At 39.8% G+C, this 20,333-nt stretch overlaps 2 protein-coding genes across 4 annotated transcripts; one reads left to right on the top strand and one right to left on the bottom strand.

The window, feature by feature from the left end:
* Window positions 1-551: 551 nt before the first annotated feature.
* On the top strand, window positions 552-2,381 carry LOC105917875 (protein YIPF7). 3 transcript variants are annotated; one of them, XM_021310123.2, is made up of 6 exons: window positions 552-658; window positions 782-928; window positions 1,260-1,405; window positions 1,671-1,816; window positions 1,896-2,077; window positions 2,156-2,381. In XM_021310123.2, exons 2-6 carry the CDS (start codon window positions 837-839, stop codon window positions 2,316-2,318), a joined length of 729 nt encoding a protein of 242 aa, XP_021165798.2. In that variant the 5' UTR covers window positions 552-658; window positions 782-836; the 3' UTR covers window positions 2,319-2,381. The 3 variants fall into 3 exon arrangements, with proteins under 3 accessions (XP_021165798.2, XP_021165796.2, XP_012708275.2); XM_021310121.2 differs by having other exon boundaries at window positions 557-658; window positions 768-928; XM_012852821.3 differs by lacking the exon at window positions 552-658 and having other exon boundaries at window positions 851-928; window positions 1,219-1,405.
* Window positions 2,382-13,496: 11,115 nt separating this feature from the next.
* On the bottom strand, window positions 13,497-19,465 carry LOC105917851 (retinol dehydrogenase 14). The gene is made up of 2 exons (XM_012852783.3): window positions 19,141-19,465; window positions 13,497-15,742 (listed from the first exon to the last, which is right to left on the bottom strand). The coding sequence occupies exons 1-2, from the start codon at window positions 19,381-19,383 to the stop codon at window positions 15,125-15,127; spliced, it is 861 nt and encodes a 286-aa protein (XP_012708237.2). The 5' UTR covers window positions 19,384-19,465; the 3' UTR covers window positions 13,497-15,124.
* Between the last annotated feature and the right edge of the window lie 868 nt (window positions 19,466-20,333).

Below are 20,333 nucleotides of genomic sequence, written 5' to 3'. Positions count from 1 at the left end.
GTTTTAGCTATAGAATAACAAGATAAAGTAAGTGGGAGATAACCAATTACATCTAACTTCTTTTTCCCGTTTTCTATGTACATTAAACGCAACAATGCATGTAAATTTGAAATGTCCCGCCCGTTGCTTATTGCTATTGGATGCTTTCTTTTAGAAGAATAAACTGGACCATAAATGGTAAACTTTCTATTATCATGATTGGCTGACTGACAAATCAACTAAAAATATGTTTATTGTTTATAAGATAGTTAGAGTTAGATTATGAAAAAGTAAAAAAGGAAAAGATCTGTATTAAGATTGAATAAGACAAATTATAAAATGATTTTCAGCGTCATAATTTTTGAGGACACCATTAGGGGTCAGTATTGAGACAAAAACGGTTCTCGGTGGATGTGAATATCGTTTAAAATATATCTTTTTAATATATATTCAGAAGATACACATTTTACGCTACTATTCCTACTCCAAACCAGCAGCATGTTTTACATATTGTTTCTCGGAGCAAACTGACCAGTTGTCAGATCCATTATTACAACGTCCAAATATAGTCTGCTATTAATAGTACAACCTCACAGGCCTTCATGTTTTCTGTCCTGAAACTCTGCAGAGAAGCTGAGAGGAGGACGTGTGCTCGGCCCGAGTGTTTGTAGACCTCCAGGTGAGTTTATTCAAAGAAAAAGCAAATAATTGTGTTGGCCTTTTCTGATCCCTATCTAAATGCAGTCATAATATGATCTGACAAAGTGTAACTCAAGTGACGTGTATAGTTTATGGTTCCCAGTTTGTTTACTGTATCAAGAAAAGAGAAACTTGAAGAAAGCCTTCTTCAGATCAAAATGGGTGACTTCCAGCAGTTTGAGCAGGACTTCTACCAAACAGGATATTACATAGATGACCAGGGGCGTGCTCTGGCTTATTTTGACACTGAGTAAGTACATAATTTGCTATTCTTGATGGTTACAGCACCTAACCCAGAACTTCCCCAGTCACACAGAAGAACCTAGATATTCAGAGTTCAATCAAATCAATGAGCTTCTTGAATTGTAGGTCCAGTAGCTGTTTATAATTTGACATAAGGAAGTTTAAAAGATAATTTGTACAACACTTTAAGAGATCGTAAGATGAGATGATATAAGATACAAAATTCCTCTATAGTCCCACAATGAGGAAATTCGGGCAAATCAAATCAATTCTGTTGTTTTTCCTACTCTGAAACAGTTTCATTATGGTAATTGATTATTGTGATGATGATTACCCAGTGGAGAACAAGATGCCATGCCAAATATCCTCGATCCCTTCATGGAGCAGCGGTACTCTGGAGAAATCTACCAGCCAACCATGCGTTCAACGGCTTTTAGCAGCACTGGATCTGAGTCCCCAGAAGAGGAACCTCCACTACTTGTTGGTAATTAGACATTTTTCTTTAGGTGCTATGAATGCACATCTATAGTTGACAAAACAGAGCTGCCTATCTATAGCTGCAAGGATGGAAGAACTCTATATGGTCCATTTTGACGAGCGTGAACCCAAGATATTTGAACCCAAGATCATTGAAATAAACTATATGTGACAGAAGGAACTATTTGTGACAAATGCTTGAATTGCTATAAAAAAATGTATGTTTTCTGTGTTGTGACCAACCGTTGCTCAGTTTCTGTGCATTTCTCCAGAACTTGGAATCGATTTTGATCACATGTGGCAGAAGACACTCACAGTTCTGAACCCTTTGAAGCCAGCAGATGGCAGCATTATGAACGAGACAGATTTGACAGGTCCCATCCTTTTCTGCGTTGCTCTGGGCGTCACTTTAATGATGGTGAGTCTGATTCTCATCATGCAAAGGTCTCTGCATCCGGAGTTGTAGAGTTTCAGCCTCCAAACCCTTCTCCACACAGGCAGGTAAAGTTCACTTTGATTACGTCTACGGGATCAGTGCCATCGCCTGCATTGGGATGTACTTCCTGCTCAGTCTGATGAGCTCGCTGGCAGTTTCCTACGGCTGTGTGGCAAGTGTCCTGGGGTACTGCCTCCTACCCATCGTGGCCCTCTCTGCGTTTGCTGTCTTCTACTCCTTGCAGTAAGTGATTTATTTAGGTATTTTACGATCAAAGCTGGACTTTTGTATTTTAACTTTCCTGTGTTTTGTTTTACTCAGAGGCGTCCTGGGAACAGTCCTGGCTCTGCTGGCCATTTGTTGGTGCAGCTTTTCAGCCTCTAAGATCTTCATCTCCACCCTGGCGATGCAGGAGCAGCAGCTGTTGGTGTTTTACCCATGTGCCCTGCTGTATGGACTCTTCACGCTGCTCACTGTCTTTTAACTTCCAGCTGATCAAACCCAACTCCTACATGTAATGAAATTCTTTTTTTGGGTTAAAAGAAATGTACATTTTTTTTTTGTTTTTGTTTTTTTTTTTTTCTGAAGAAGAAACCTGAACATATGGGATTTAATCCTTTCGCTTATGATATGTGAATTAAAAATATAATTTTTAACTAATTTCAGTGAATTTATTTTTAAATCAATACACATATTTGTTGTGCCTCTCGGAGATTTGAAGGGCTGACATTCTGCAACTCCTGCGTTTTAATGATGCATTTGGAAGTATTAATACATTTACATATTTGGTCTAGAAAACAGGAGTGAAATATATATTTTTGCGGAGTTCTATCGGTCTGCAAAACAACACACTCGCCAAGAACAGGTGGCCAGTTTTACTTAGAGCAACATAAAAACAAGAGTCAATTCTTCCTAAAAAAAAATGTTCAGCTGTCATTGAAGCAGCCATTTCTTTTGTTGCTGCAGGGGGCGCTAGAACTTCACAGAAACGCTCATGTGATGCTGAGAGAACTTTCTTTTTCTTACAACTTCAGATGTGCAAGAGTGTAGAACAGCACAATCTGGAAATTTGTTATATTTGAGAAGTTTGTAAATTCCCAGAAACACTGGTAATTTAAATGATTTACTGGTTACATTTAAAAGAGGGAAATGTGACATTTTGCTGCAGCTTTGTCAAATCTGGAAAGAAACATTTCCCATAATTTCTAGATGGCAGATTTAATCTTAAACGTTTACACATTTTCTGTAAAACACTCAATAAATCCTCTTTGTGGGAAAGTGAAAGAGGAAATATTCAACTGAGTTAAGAAAAGAACAAACAGATATCATGAGAAATCTGACTCTGGTGGCTTTGGACTGATGTTCTGCAGTGCAGGGGCAGATAGAATGAAGAGAAACAAGAGGGAATCAGGGTGTGGAGATCAACACAGTTTGCTGTGACATTAACAGTGAGTCGCTTCTGAAGGGTCCCCGGTCAGGTGGATCAGTTCCCCCAGGTGCTGCACATGCCAACAGACTTGATCTTGTAGGGGCCACTCTTCTCTCTGCTTTGTGGTTCTTTGGAATTTTAAGACACGATGACGTCACAGTGGCTGAATAATCAAGATGCTGCAGCTGGAGGTTGGAAACTGATGTGTGTTTTTGAGATCAGGTGTGTAGCACAAAAATTGTGAATCCTCTCCTGGAGAAGGGTAACAGGCAGAGTGATGCAAGGTCTGATCAACAGCGGGAGATAATTTTTGCACTCGTACATGCTTGACAAACAGTCAGAACTACAGGCACCTTAATATCTAATTTACGAACAGAACCTTTGACTAGAATGACAATGTTTCAGCATTTTCTCGAACCAAGGAGCAACCTAAAACTTTTGGAGCATTTATGAGCTAATGTTTAAGTCCAATAGAAGTTTTATGGCATCAGTTTTAAAATGAAACAGTTCCTTGAAGAGTTTCAGTGGGAACCAGAGGATACTCCCTGCTTACCCATTTAAATAGTTCCTGATTTCCTTTTTATTTTTAGACATTCATCGTTGCTGGTGAAGCTGTCCTTCAGGTCCCTTTCATGATGAAAAGCTTCACCTCAAAGATCTTCTCTATCATCAGGGGGATCTACTCTGTACTAAATGTATCAGGGTGACATTGTAATTGTATTTTGTTTTGCATCATTCCCATAGCATTACACATCTTCCATCCACCATTATTTCGGGGTTACCATACAGCATGCATCATGCGGCCTTTGCTAAAAAGGCCAGTCCAGCTGGCCCCAGGTCAGCCTGTCTTACTACAGAAAGTTTCCCATATTCCACAGAACAGAACCAGAACAGGACTCTTTCATGCACTTTCTTATTACCTCAGAGACTTTGAAGCACTAAGAACAGGAAGCAACCCCTTCAGCCACCTCAAACAAAGGTTTCCAGGGTTTTTTGTTGCTTGCAAATTTCTTTTCTAACATCAACTAGTTTTACTTCTCTTCCAAGGAGCTGATTTTTTTTTTTATTTTATTGTTTACTCAAAATCTTTCTATAGTTTTAGAGCACTGGATTAGTCTTTGCCTAGAGCAAAAGGGGTGAAGGTACTCTGGTATCTTGTTCATAAGCGATTATAAATGATATTAACAATTCTGTGCCTTACATGTGGCAACACCTTGTTACATTTTCTGCAGCTCTCATAAAACATGGAGTCAGTTGTTTTCAATTTGAAGATAGAATTCAACCGAGTAACTATAGTCTATGTTTTTAACAAGTATTTAGGCTAATGTAATAGTCTCCAAACATGGTTAAGCACCAATTATGGGAATGTCAGAACCTCAAAGACTAGTAGGTCAAGCGTGAAGGTTCAGGAGTGCCATCTTCCTCCTTATGGGTATCTTAAAATAGATGCTTCACAGAAAAATTAGCCTTTCAAGGTTTATCCAGGCAGGACTTCCATCCATCCGTTGTCCAAGCTGCTTACACTTGTGTTGTCGAGGACGTCTCGTGTGGACCTCCAGACAGTGGGCGAGAGGGTACAGCCTGGTCAGGTCGCCAGTAGGGGTGTAAAAATACATCAACACACATTGATATATCAATTAAACAAGTAACGATCCAATTACATTGATGCATAATTTAAATATCGATCCATATCGTAATTTTTAAGGGAAAACCACCTCACCACTCGCAGTCCCAGGAAGCACTTCAACAGAAAAAAACAAAAACAAAATGTTTGCTGTTTCAAAGTTTTAAGCCTGCATACTCTTATTTTCCATTCACTTAAAGGGAGATTATAAGGTAACTCTTCATTCCATCTGACTTTGTTGTCCTGGATTATCAAGAGAGCTTCCTTCCAGACGCTGCAACCTAAAGTGTGCTCCCAACCTGAGCCCTAGCTCAACCCTTTAATTGATAAATTCCCCCCGAAGACCTGTTGTCAAAATACTTGATCCTATATCCTCAGTCTGGACTGAGCACACAGTCAGCCGGAGTGATGGCATAAACAACGAGCACAGATTGTGTTTATATTAGCCGGCGCAGCCTCCCTTCCTTACGGAGGGGATCTGTGTGAGGGAACATGTGTGCATGTTTGACAGAAAGCAGAGGGAAAGGAGAGGACAATCCCACGGTGGGACCGTGAGGAGCAAGCCCGCTCTTTCTTCTCCTAACTGTTTGGATTGGTTAAAGCAAACAAATCCCTCCGGCCAAGCGGTAGGCTCAAGACAAGCGCTCCCCGGGCCCTGCGCAGTCCTCTTGCTACTTTACACTAAATTCTTCCAGATGATTTATGAGCTCTCTCTTCTCCGAGGCTCTCCGCTGCTCACCTTTCATTCGGGCAGAGCTCGGCTGATGGGGATCTGTGCTCAGAGCGCTGCGAGCCGTCATTAACCAGGGTGCTCTGCTTTAACTCGCGTCCTCCCTGCGGCGGTTTACGTTGTTTAAGGATGTAATATGGATTAGCAATGTTTGCCGCACTTCCTCCTCCGTACAGTCTGCTGTCTATAGGTTGAGATAAAACGTGAGGGTTTCCTGGGAAGTTACGTCAGTGTGCAGTTTCCTCCTATATGACCACACATTCAGGTCTGTATGATCGCTGATGCGACCAAAGGCCATGTCCTGTTTGTGAGGAGTTTTACTCCGCTGTCAGAACACACACATTGGCTTTGTTTTCTGACTGAAATAAAGTTTTGGCGCAGATGTTGCGCGATCATGACCTGTTTACTCCTTTAGAGTTTTGCATTTGTTGCATGGTTTTCTGTAAACTTCAGGCTCAGTTGGAGATTTCCTCAACTTTCAGTCGTTTTCTGTAACTTCTGAAATCGACCTTCCGCTGTTCAGTCTTTGTTCCTGTCTGTTTTGTATCACTTACATCATCCATCATAACTTGCCTGTTTCTCCTTCATCACTTGTTCCTGAGAGACATACAGTACACTCCTGCTTTCACACTGGAGATCAAATTTGCTTCACCCGCTCCAGTGATACCAAGCGTAGTGAGCTAAAAAAAAGTTAAGATAGCTTTTAGAAAGTGCTGTGTTTTGCTGTGCCACCGTAGGATCTAAATGTCTAAATAGAAAAGATGCATTCCTTTTGAAAACTACCTATGCAGTAATAGCCCAGGCAAAGCAAAGATAAGACGATCTAACTTGACTCTCCAGAGCAGCGGTGTCCAATGCCCAGGCCTCCAGCAGCAGTGTTTAGCTATTTTTCCTAATAAATATATTTATTTGGATTAAAGCACGGGCCGATTCAAACAAGTGGGTCATTATTGGGCTCTGCAGAATCTACATACAGACTGAGGAGGGATTTTATAATCTATAGCTTCATTTTGGTTATGTATTTATTGTGGCTTTGATTCTGATGTTCATGCACCACTGGTTTACAATGACAATAAGGTCTTCTATTCAAACCATTCATTTGAATGCACTGTGTTGGAGAACGGACACAACACAAATATAATATTATTAATGGTTGGGCTGGCTCTGCTTTCAGCCTGGGCCTGGCTTCAGAGCCGTGGCTTGGTTCTCTTGCCTCCAGTTCTTGTTGATGACCTGTTCTGTCCGGATGAGCGGTGTCGCAGTGCAGTTATCTTTTTGTGCCTCCGAAAGGAGACATTGCCTGGGTCGCTCATGGGCTGACACCTTTTACTTTTGAAAAGTGGTTGGCTCCACTGTTGTTCATGCCACACCTTAGTATGGACGCACGGAACAACATTGTGTCTGGATGAAGAGTGGAGAGGCACAGAATTCAAGTTGCTTTAAGTCCAGGGTGAAGTTTTCACAGTCAGTGATGGTTTGGGGTGCCATGTCCTCTGCTGGTTTTGGTCAACTCTGTTTTTCTGATTCCCAAAGTCAACAGAGCCATCTACTAGGAAATTTTAGAGCAATCCATGCTTCTTTCCACCAACAAGGTTTATGGAGATGCTGATTTCACTTTCCAGCAGGATTTGGCACCTGCCCACACTGCTAAATGTGCCAACAGCTGGTTCAATGACCATGATGTTCCTGTTCTTGATTGGCCAGCAAACTGGCTTGACCTGAGCCCCCATGGAAATCTATGGGGTATTTTCAAGAGGAAGATGAGACACCAGAGGCTCTGAGGGCTGCTATCAATACAATGTCGTTTTCCACCTCAGCAGTGTCACAAGCTGATCAGCTTCATGCCACGCCACATGGATGCAGTGGTTCATGCAGAAGGAGCACAAACAAAGTATTGGATGCATAGAAATAAACATACTTTTTCATTTCTATAAAAAATATATTTTTTATTGATCTTATGTAATTTTCTAATTTTATGAAACCCTGAATTTTGGGTTTTCGAACTTCGTAAGCCATAATCATAAAAATTACAAGAAATAAATGCTTGACATATTTCACTCCACATGTATTGATTCTATATAATATATCAGTGTCACTTTCTGGAATAAGGGATTAAAAATATTAAACATATTTCAGATATAGATTTTCTAGATGTACAAGTTACTGTGGAGTAGGATAATCCACAGTGACATTAAACTCACACACCCATTTTAAAAAATATATTTTTATTAGTTCAACTGCAAATTGAAGCAACCATTTCATGTTATTAAAAAAAATGATTCTAAACTCAAAATTAAAATGACCGCAAGCCAAAATTCCCAAAAAAGGTTAAACGTTAATATTAAACCTCTGGAATTTAGTTTCACTGATAAAGAAGTTTCACTCTTCATCTGAAGGGCTTTTTAAATCAAAAGCAAGAGTGGGAGAAGTTTCTTAACAATTGGACTTGTTGAGAGATGTCTTGGTCACTTGCATGAAGGTGTGAATTACGTTCAAACTGGGTTTCAAGCTTCAAGCTGAGCTGTAGGTTTTTAAAACCTGGAATCTAAGGCCTCCTCCTCTCTTTAGATCTTTTTTCTCTTGTTTATTGTAAAAGGCATGCTTTATCCCCTACAACCTACTCAAATCATGCCTTCTCTGTCAAAAATACAGGAATTTGGTCCAAAAAAAGTGTCCCGTATCCTTGATCTTTAGGTGCATAGCTGAGTCTTTTCCTGAGGACCTGGTTCTTCTTTGCTGTGCCATGTCTATGGAGAGGCTGTTTAGTTTCTCCAACATGGACATTCCTTGTTGCACATGACTGCATGCTTACAGTTACAAACGCAACTTACTTTGTGTTTGGGGGGGGGGGGGGGGGGGGGGGGGGTTGTCCTTGGGATAGAAGAGCCTTGGTCTGACAGTCCACTGTAGTTTCAAATGCATCGGGATGTTGTGCTTGGAGAAAATGCTTCTGAGCAGAATTGTCTTCTGCTTTCTCCAGATCTACAAAGATACAGAAAAACTCCTAAACCATTAACACTTTAAATGCAAACATCAGGTCCGTCTTTACATGAAATCCAGCTGTTGCTGGGTGATAATCACCTTTCTTTTGAACTCAGCTTCAACAGCTCTTTCCCAGATTTTAAAGTTAGTTCAAAGTGGTGGTGGTCCAGATAGCCCAGATAGAAATTAGCAGGTTTGGCTGCAACACATTTGTCAGTCTTGTTCCTATTGTTCTTGCCATGTAAAATGAAGTAGAACATTTTAAGGATCTCATTACTCTTGTGGCCACTTGCTGTTTTTTTTTAAAGGATAGCTACATTATATCTTTAAAAAAAATCATGCAGGATTTCCAAGTCCCCTTTTGTTAAGTCTAATTCAGTCTTTTAATATTCTTTCTAATAAACCAGAAATGTGAAGATGTTTCACAAAACATAGGCTTCAGATTTTTGAAATATACTGAATCACATTTTAACAGCAAGCTTAAAAATGGATACCATTAATTTTATTTAGTTTTGGAGATGATGGAATCTGATGTTGGTCTTCAAACTGATGTATGTTGGCTGATGGCTGTCAGCTGTAACGTGAAATATGGCATCAGGCAAAAAGAAAAGAAAAACACATTTTCACATCACTTGTTAGGGAGTTATGGAGCTAATTTTAGATGTGCTAGGAAAACAAAGCTGGGTACATCATTAAAAAAAAAAATTAAACTTAAGGGGAAAGTTGAAAAGTTCATTTTGGTGAATTGAGGGGCCAAACTAAACACCCAGGTTGTTTTCCTCCCTCTTGCTGCAGGGTTGGTCGTGGTCCAGCCGGTGTTAGGAAAGAAGATGAAAGAAGTTGATAAAAAACCTGGCATGCTGTTCCCGAATGTGTCAGAATCAAGACCTATTAGTGCTTCAAATCATTCAGTGAAGGTTTGAGGTTTAGGGGGATCACACTGATGGAAGCTGGACACAGAAACACTCAAACCCCCCCTCTGCCTTCTGTAAATCTCGGTCAGTCAGGTGAAGAAACAGCTTGAGAGCCATATTCAGAAGAAGGCTGGAGGTCCAGATGATTTTTGGCCCCAAAAAGCCTGAACCTTTCTTGGTCTAATGCACCTGGATCCGTACATGATGAAAGTGAGATCAGGAAAATGCAGAGCAGCAGTAAAATGGAGCATGAGGATGAGGAAATTTAAACCATTTCTTCCCTGGATTATCATGTAATTTGTTCCGGCTTGGAGCACTGACAAGGATGTAGGAGTAGTATGTGTTTCAAACAGACATGCCTGCAGAAACATAAAACTCCTTACATCATAAACACAACTACTCACCTGAGGCCTGCATAGCTTCCAGACCCTCAAACCTGACATCTTGATATAAAACTATAATTTTCTCTGGCATTCTTCCAGGGCTTGATCACCTAAAAATGCTTCAAAAGCATGGCATCAATTTATCATTAATGCAAGTGCAATAAATACTGTTTAATCCCAGAAGGAGAAGTTCAGGAGTAAACTTTTTCTATTTAAGCAGTTTGAGCTTGGACATTAGAAAACAATGACAGGAGATCTAGGGGATGAAAACTGTCTTCCCCTTTCCTTAATGACCAACAACCTGGGTATGCGGCAGTGCCTATGACAGGACTGCGATTCATTTGTGACTTTAATGGATGTGTTGAACATTCCCCTTAAAATTAAATGAGATTGAAGTTGGGTTGTTGTAGTTGGGCTTCTGAAGATATTGGCAGTATTGCTGGGAGATAAATCAGGTACTCCTAGGTAAGTAACATAGATATCTCCTGGTATGATATGTAATAACTGTTGCATGACATCCTACACTTTCTATCCATGAGCACCCTCAACATAAAATAGAAAACTGCCCCTTAAAACCATAGTAGACTATTGCCCCAAATCCACCTCAGATTACTTCATTTTGTGCTTTGATTTAAAGGAGCCACATATTTTAACCATGATTAAAAAACATATTAATCTTCTAAAAAAGCAATATACACCAAGCGTTCGTTCTTATAGTGTTTGCTCAGTTCTTTTTGAGACTGAAAAGAATTTTGCACCACATGTGATCATCAGACAAAAACGTTATTGTGCTATCTGCCAGTAGTACTGCAGAACTATCAGAAAGCAAGATGGTGACAACTGATGCAGCTACTGTAAGAGCCGGTGGACCGTCCTACAATACCTGCCAGTAAAGTGACAGCTCGGCATGGTCGAAGACGAACCTGATCTACAGGGTTACCTCCAGATTCCACATCCTCCGTGAGTGCTCCGTTCCATTCACGTATGTGCACATCTGACCGATGGAGCAATGACGTTGTTATAACTAATGAGAACAATTCCGCATTGACTGTGACTACTCCGAATATAACTCTCAGCGGATCTTATCTCCGTTGTTCACCATCAAGCTACGAAAAAAATAAAAAATCGGTTCCGGTCTGGTCCGCCAGGCTCTGAACTGGTCAAGCTCCGCAATTGCAATCGTAGCAATTCCGTAACAGGAAAAAGAATATCGACAACCAGTTTGTCAAAGTTAAACTGGTTATTTAAGTTAAATGGTATAAATAGAGATATTTAACCAAATATATATATTTTTGTGTAATATACACAATAAAATTAACAGGAATAAGTAATACTGACACCTAGTGGCTCAAATCAGTACAACAACCTGCCAATGACAATCTAATATGTCGTTTGTAAACAGTGTAATGCTATTGTAAAGCCCCACTGAATTTCTACATGCACAGGTCTATGATGTTGTATTCTGTTCTATTTCTGGTCTACTTCATTTACTGGCCTCTATGTTAGCAGTCTGCTGCTCTTTTGCCAAGATGAAATGCCAAATGCTGCGCTCTGGTTCAGGAACCCTGGGAACTTTCATGTGATTGGCTCAGGAACCAGGAAGTAAACACAGGCTACCCATTGAGCCGCAGTCTCAGTTTGTGTTTTATTTAAAATATTTATTGGAGAGGATGTAGATGACAGGTAGGCAGGAATAGGCTGGTAATGGCAGGAAACAATAGAGGCAAGTTGACCGAGTGATGCAGGCAGAGACAGACTTGGACAGATGATGAAGATTCCCCAGCGAAGGCTGAGCGAAGCATAAAGTCCACAGGGGAAACCTGAAGCAGGCGGTGCACACACGCACTAGGGAGGGAAGGGTGAGAACAGGTTCCCAGGAACAGCAGGCTGGGCGACACAACCACAAGGAAAACAGTGTGTGCAGGCAGCGAGACGAGAGGAGACATTCTGGCAGGGAGTGATTGAGTGAGGCAGGCATATGTAGGCAGTGAACCAGGTGGAATGAGTTGAGGATAATTAGCCAGTGGCAGGTGGAGCTGATTATGGTGAGAGTGGATACTGGGAGGTGGCTGAGATGAGCATGAAGTGGAGAATGATCAGTCCAAAAACAGAAACAGAAACCCAAATCTTGACAAGCTAATGAAAGATGAAGGCACATCTATGATTATCCTTTCAACTTCAAGATTTAAAAATGTATGTTTATTTTGATTCGTATTTGCACAGCAACAAAATATTTCTTTACATGTAAAAATGCTGGTCTGCAAGTTGCATACATACTACACTCAAAGCACCATGGGTGATAGGAAGAGGGTGGATAATCCCTTCTATAAATTCTCAGTCTGTCCCAGGTCAACTAGTGAGACGACCATCTCATCTGCCCCCTTTCTACTCAGAGAACCAACAGTTGTACTCTGTGGTCCTGGATGATGAAGCTCCTCAACTTATCTAAGAGTGTGGCCATCCCTCAGAGGAAGCTAATTTCTACCATTTGTATTCTGGAACTACTTTTTTAAATCACGATATGTCTCACGACCATAGGTAAGTGTTGGAACACAGATGGAGCAGTAAATCCAAAACCCCTCCTTTCAACACCTTCACTCCTGCAGACAAGCTCCCGATCCATCTCTCCATCTCCCGATCCATCCAATATACTTAAACTCCTCCATCTGACGTAGAGGCTTACCTCAAAGCCGAAGGGACCATTTCATGTTTTCCAGTTACTTAACAATAAATAGGATAATAATCTAATTGGATCCTTGAGCAGATTCTGCATGAAAAACCTCTAATTACGGCAGAAAAAGTTAAACTAGAAGAAGAGAAAAATGTTAATACAAATACATTAATTATTGAAGCGTTGTTTGCCAAAATCTGAAAGATTTAGACTTTTTTTTTTCCTAAAAGTTACTGTACAACCTGAGCATGCCGTCCAACAGAAGCTCAGGACCAAACGGACATAATGTTCCTTTAATTGATCCATTATGTGTTGGATAAGTAGACTGACTGAAATACTCAGATCTAAAGTAGCATTCAAGGTCCTATCAATATTACAGTGCCCATTAAGAACACCAGATTCTATAATTACACTAATTGGAGTCATTTGTAAAACAAATAGACTGGAGCTGCTTTAAAAAGTGGCCCGGGAGCATTGTGTGTGAGATGGAGTTGATAAAGTGGCTGCCTTTGTGTTTCTACTTCGTTTTCCAGCTCACCATAAATGATCCAGAAAATGTTTTAATGAACAATACAGGTGGGAAAGCCATGAATCCTGGAGGTCTCGCTACCATTTGGTAAAGAAGAAAAGTTCTGTTTTCGGGTGACTTGGAGAGCAAACATTCCCAGTTAATGACTGGTCTTTGGAGCCACCGGTATGGCTGACTGAAGGCCAACTAACCTGCTGGGGAAAAAGTTATATCTGAAACGCGACCCTCCACAGGCAAAACCTCACTAAACCTCCAGGGGTGTGTATAAATGAGGGAGGATGTTAATGAAGCAAATAAATGAGAATTAAGCTGTTACGTGCACCTGCGTGAAAAAAAAACAGTGGTCAGTCCACCCTTGCTGCTTCGCTAGGATTTAAGAAGAAAAGAAGCAGCCAGGTTCTCTTGATCAGATGTATTGATTAAACAACCGTCATCAATGTGACTACCTCTATAAAAACAGGAGTTTGAACAGTTTGCTACTTTGGAACATGCAAGTTTGGAAACGCAGTCCCAAAACGAAAAAAAAAAAAACAGATCAGCAATAACTACAGAGAAACAAAACTGTTGCTGCCGATTCATGTGGGACGGGTTACAAGACCACTTCCAAGGCACTTAAAGCCTATTATTTTACAGAAAGAAAGATCATTCACGAGTATTAAACATTTAAAAAATATGTTAATCTTCCCTTAAGTGGACACACCAGAAGCTTTACCTCAAGGTGAGATCATGAAAAGTTCAGAGAAATAATAAAAATAAAATCTTCAGGCCTCAGTTAGCGCGTTAGCAGCACAACCTACTGTAGGTTCGTAAAGTTGTATCTGAATGAACCACAATGTGCTTTGGACAGATGAGACTATAGTAAAGATGTTTAAACATGAAGTGCGGCTCCATGTTTGGAGAGAATCAGATACAGCATAGTTAATTGTTACTCCTGAAATCAATAAAATAAATACTAAAGAAATAGAAATCTGTTATAAAGTTCCCATTATAATCCACAGTGAAGACATCAATGAGGTACTGCTCTACAAATATTTAGGAGTTCTGATTAAATTTGCTCTCAGTAGGCCACCCAGTCAGGAAACGTTACAAATACTCGTACCATAATAAGATAACGCTATTAGCAAATAACAATGCCTCTAAGCTGGATAACACTCTGAATCATAACTACAGACTGTTACCATCAGGTTGAAGGAACAGGGTTTTACTGTTTACTCAGGTTAAATTGAAAAATGCCATTGTACAGTTGTACATCAGCCAATCCTGAAACTGCCATCATATGCTCATCTTTGTGTACTATTTTTATTCTGTTTGTGTATATGTCTGCAAATAACAGTGTTGTGATGCAGGACACATTTCAGCACAAGCAGCTGATACAAACTGTCAGAAACAGTGGTGAAGGCTTGTTGTTTAGCAGACTCAGGGCCTGGGCACTACATATGAGGCTTTTCATTTTTGTTTAATAAATAACAGTGTGGAATCTGCTGTGTGTTTTTAGACTGATGGAAATGATTTTAAAACCAAAGCATTTTATCAGGTAATGTACATGAAAAGGCCATAATTAAAAGGGGGTTGGCCTTCTTTCCCCTCCCATCAATGTATGAAACACATGATATTTATCTTAATAGCTTTAATGATATCAGCAAGGAATAGTTTCTTCACCTTTCTTCTGTATCAGATTCACACTTTTTTGAGTTGATAGCAAATCTTCGATGTTTTGGTATAATGGACATTAGATCTTCAGCTCCAGCTTTTATTCTGAGGGCTGTCATTATTACAGCTCAGTTATGTTGCAACAGTCACATTAGAAACATCTGGTTTTAGGAATTTATTAAACAGCTAAAGGGAACAAGATGCTGCAAACAAATCTGCATGTAAATGGATACAAACATTTCCCTAATCCCAGAAAACATCTCGATATCCCAGAACCACAACTAAATGTTACGGTAACGCAACAAAGGCACTGCATTTCCTTCAGTTTCAGTCATTTCTTTGCTGTGAAAACCTTGCACAGCGAGTGTCAGACAGCTCTCAAGTGGTTATGCCCACCATGACTTCACTGATGTCCCACAGTTTAGACGCCACTTCCTGATCCGTGGCCTTCGGCAGAAGATCCAAGGGCTTGCAATCTGCAAAGCACTTTCCCTGCACACCGTCAACATCTGGGCTGGAGGCCAGGTACACTGAAGTCTGAGCTCCTTCCTCTGGGCTTTTAAACAAGCCCCAGGAGAGCAGGTTAAAAAGGGGCTTCGCTAACACCGGAATGTGCACGTGCCTTCCCAGGTTAGTCCTCACGATCCCCGGGGTCAGAGCGTTCACCGTCACCCCGCTGCCCTCCAGGCGACGGGCCAGCTCGCAGGCGAACAACAGGTTGGCCAGTTTGCTGCGGCTGTAGGCAAAGGCCTTGTCGTAGAACTTCTCACTGTTCAGGTCGTCGAAGTTAATGTCGCCGTGCTTGTAGAGCTTGGAGGAGACCACCACGACGCGGCTGGGCGCCGAGCGCTTTAGGAGGTCCAGCAGCAGGTGGGTGAGCAGGAAGTGACCAAGGTGGTTGACCCCAAACTGCATCTCGAAGCCGTCCTCCGTCTTGGTGTAGGGACACTGGTAGACTCCAGCGTTGTTGATCAGCACATCTAGCCGAGGCTCCTCCTGTTCAGCAGTGCAGAGAAGAAAACTCCAAGTTAGGGGCTCAAAGTTGAAGGACACAGATGCATAGTTTTTGTACTCTTTGATAAATTAAACTCTATATAATGCGTGATTTCTATTTAATTTCTAAGTCAGTACTTTGCAGATCCAAAAACTCACTGCAGAACAGCTCAAGCTCAGTCAGACTCAACGGACAAATTTTGTGAACATCAGGCTTAAAGTCTTACATACATTTTTGATTATCTTTAGAGTAAAACTGTGACTGTTTCTTTCTAATACTTATATTTATGAACAACAGCTCTAAACCCCAGTTCTTGCACCCTCCTAACAGCTTTTCATCCAGCATCCATCCTTCCATTTTCTACCACGTCTATCCCTTGTGGGATCGCGAGGGGTGCTGGTGCTTATCTCCAGCTGTCAATGGGCAAAAGGCGGGGTACACCCTGGACAGGTCGCCAGTATCGCAATTTTCTTCCAGCGTTGCCCTTTATTTCGCCTCATCCATCTTCCTATCCATCTTGACCAGCTTCCCTGTCCATGCTAAGGAACAGCATCACCACGGCATGATACTGCCACCACTATCTTTTATGGTAGACATGGTGTGGTCCGAGAGAGGTGGATTGTTCATTACCTACCACACATTAAGCTAAAAAATAGGGTTGGACAACACTAGAAAAAAATGTAACAGCTGGATTGTTGTTGAATATCAATTGGGATTACCTTACATGTTTTTTCCTCTTATGTTCCTCTCCTCTATCATATTATCTTGAACACTCACTGTGAGCTTTAGTGTCTTGGTCAGGTTAAGTCACGCAGCGTCTGAATGCATGGTGATGACATGTAATATTGTAGGGCTGGGTATCATCTAGGATGAGCCGATTCGATACGATTCTCGATACACAGCTCACGATACGATACGATTCTCGATACATAGCTCAGCTTGATTTGATTCCAATATCGATATTTATTACTTTGAATTAATGCTCAGTGATTCAATCACCAAAATCAGCCAAATATTATGTTTATGTTCTATTTATTGATCACAGACATATTAACAGGAAAATAAAGTGCATTTGCTTCAATGCATTTAACGTGTCACAGAAACCAAAAATGTGCCCAAACATCTGATTTTAGGGACAAAGGAGCTTCTAAAATCCTGTCGGCCGTTCCACAAATTCGTCTCACTCGCTCTCCTTCGCTGTGAACTGTAATGGTTGCGCTGTAATAACGCCCCCTAGGGTCTTCGGTTCTCCACAATCACTATCAAGCTATTTCTGGATAATGTTCACCTAAACTAGTGCACTTTCACATCTCCCACAGGTGCTGGGTCCCAGGTATTAAGTGTTCACTTATATACAGTAATCTTGTAATTTATTTATTTATGTTCTTTCACTTTCTTTTTTCAAATATCACATTACACATGTCAGCTTACATAATAATATATATGATTTAGCAATGGCATCTAGGTGTTATTCGAGTGTATCTGTTGCTTTATGTCTGTTGGTTGTGCTGTTCTTTTTGTGTCTCTTTCCAGGTGATGGAGCAGACAAAGAAGGTTTTATCATTCTCTCCCTTTTATCTCCTCTTTCTTTCACCTCTACTCTTTTTTTTCTTTTCTTTCACTTTTTGTTCTTCCTTTACTCTCCCATTGTCATGTCCATATAATTTGAAATTCTCCTTGCAGGAATCATAATAAAGCTATTTACAAGCATAAATCAAGTGGAGCACGAAAGCCATTTGCTCCACTTGTAAAAGCAAAATCTGTCGAGCTCTATCTGGCATTGAGATATCAATTCCTATTGCCATATTGCTAGACAGGACACTGGAAAAAAAAAAAAAAAAAAAATAAAAAAAAAAAAAAAAAAAAAAAAAAAAAAAAAAACGCCCCCTAGAGGTTGGGTGGTATATCGATATTGAAAGCCAGAATATCGATATTAAATCGTTTTTAAAAATATCGATATTAATCTTTATATCGATTTTTATGCACAGCCCTATAATATTGCACTAAATATTGCACCCAAGCAATCTCCAGCAATTGTTATGTTGCACTCATATAAATGCTGTTATGCTAACTGTGATTTGGACTAATAATTGCCCTATTAACAGTTTCTCCCACCCGACCAGAGGCTCTCCTCTGCTCCTCAACAATTGCAATGGGTCTTTGGACTCATGGATGGTTGACGGACGTAATATGATTGATTTGCAATTGTGTGGTTCATTTGTTCGCCAATGCTCTCTAATAAACCTTCGAGGCCTTTGCAGGAAGATGTACTTAAAAATAGTTGAAAACCATGTATCCTCTTCCTCTCATTTGGCAATTATACTACCTTGTGTAGGTATAATACTAGTTAAATATTCTGGAGTTTGTAGGTGTAACGTGACAAAATGTGAAAAGGTTTAAGGGGTATTAATACTTTTTCAAAGCGCTGAATACAGTAACAGCAGGAGAAAGATGATCTGTGTAATTCTTGGATTAACAAATAATCAATTAATGTACACCATGGGTAGCAATCCTATGGGACTCATAAAGAAACACCAGAAGGAACGGTCCAAAGTTAAGTCTTAAGGAACTAACAATATTGAAAATGGCCTGAAATGTTTTACAGGTGTATGTCAGACCTATGAGAACTACCATACCTGAATCTTAGGAAAACAAAAGTACCAATTTCATTTTATAAGTCCATTACTTATCTGATAACTTAAATCCTAAAGAAAAGCAGCTATATTAATGCAGTATATCAATAAATGAATACAGTGATATTATGGCATCTGGTGTCTAAACAATGCACATTGTTTTGGCAAATGAATGAAATCATAGTTTTTATATTGTTTTGTCTTGAATCTAAAAGAAGCTAGGGTCTTGACCAAAGTGGCAGATTTTATTCAACCAAGTAAGTTCATAGTTTAGGTGTCATTTGGGAATAATTAGGAAAATCCTCAGCTGACCACATTTCGTCCTCTCAGTGGAATTTCTGATGCCTGTCATTAGGATTATATTGTGCTAATAAAAACTACTCAATATTCAAAGTCAGCTACTGTATTTTCTGTTATTATAGGCTACTAAACATATAGAACGTGTCTTAAATAGCTGAAACCCTGACTTTTTAAATGCAATTTAATTTAAACTCCAGCGGGGCCCTTTTTTTAAGCTTTCATTAATTTTAATTTCGAACTTTAAATTAAAAAAATAAATAAATAAAGTACCGTAGGTATTTAAAACATTAAGTTTAAGAACTTAAATAGGAAACCTGCTTGCCAAAATTGCTATACAACATTGTAACGATTTCACTAGATGAAAAAACATTATCAGTGCAGCCTAAACTAACATTCATTTTTTTCCGGCACAAAACGGTATAAAAATATTTAAATGAAGGCTCCAATCCAATAACAAATCTGTTTACCTTTATAATGTCTTCACAGAAGGAGCGCACAGACTCCAGGGAGGCCAGGTCCAGCTGTTTAACCACCACCAGCCTGCTATCGGCCCCGGTCTCCTGCAGAGTGTCCAGCGCAGCCTCCTCGGCCCTGGCCTGGTCCCGACAAGCCATGATCACCCGGCCCTGGAGCTTCACAATTGCCGCTACAGTGGCTTTGCCGATCCCGCTGTTCGCTCCGGTCACAATCACAGTCTTTCCCCGCATCATGTTAGCCACTGGTGCCTGTTTACCGAGTAGCGGCTAAAGTTAGCGTCACGTGACAATAACAACATGGAGGGACTTCATTACCCAGAATCAACAGGGGGACAGCTGCCGTTGAAACCCGGAAACAAGAACTCTCTCTCTCTCTCTCTCTGTCTCTCTCTCTCTAAAAATGTGAGATATATATATATATATATATATATATATATATATATATATATATATATATATATATATATATATATATATATATATATATATATATATAAACTCAATTTTTAAACACTTGGAGATCTTATATTTCAAACAATCATAAAAAAGTTACTAGGTCCTAATAAATCTATCTATCTATCTATCTATCTATCTATCTATCTATCTATCTATCTATCTATCTATCTATCTATCTATCTATCTATCTATCTATACATACATACATACATACATACATACATACATACATACATACATACATACATACATACATACATACATACATGGTCTAAATTTAATGAAATGATAAAAATGAACTGTCAGATACCATTATTTTTGTTATGTTTATTTATTTAGGGGGACCGTCATCAAGAAATGGATAACTTGCATGAGAGTTTTCTCATTCCATTTGTGGAATAGGAAAACATGTGGACAGTACTGGTAAGCAACTTAAAAATCACCCATAGACAGGTATTTTGTGACAGAATAAAGCACATAAACATTCATCTATGAGCCGGGGACTAAACTGAAATGGGCGTGGGGGGTCATTATTCATATATATATATGTTAATTTGTTTAAAAGTACCTGTTGTCGTCCTCATAGAAAAGGAAGTGCCTATACCTTCTCCAAAAACAGGAATTCAGTCATCTCACAAACACCTCGGTTTCATGGTGAAGTCTTTTTCACATTTACTTGCAAAAAAAACAAAACAAAAAAAAAAACTTTACAAGATTATAAATTCAAA

The sequence above is a fragment of the Fundulus heteroclitus genome, unplaced genomic scaffold, assembly GCF_011125445.2.
Source record: "Fundulus heteroclitus isolate FHET01 unplaced genomic scaffold, MU-UCD_Fhet_4.1 scaffold_110, whole genome shotgun sequence".
Taxonomy (NCBI): domain Eukaryota; kingdom Metazoa; phylum Chordata; class Actinopteri; order Cyprinodontiformes; family Fundulidae; genus Fundulus; species Fundulus heteroclitus.
This window is presented reverse-complemented; position numbering and strand designations above follow the sequence as displayed.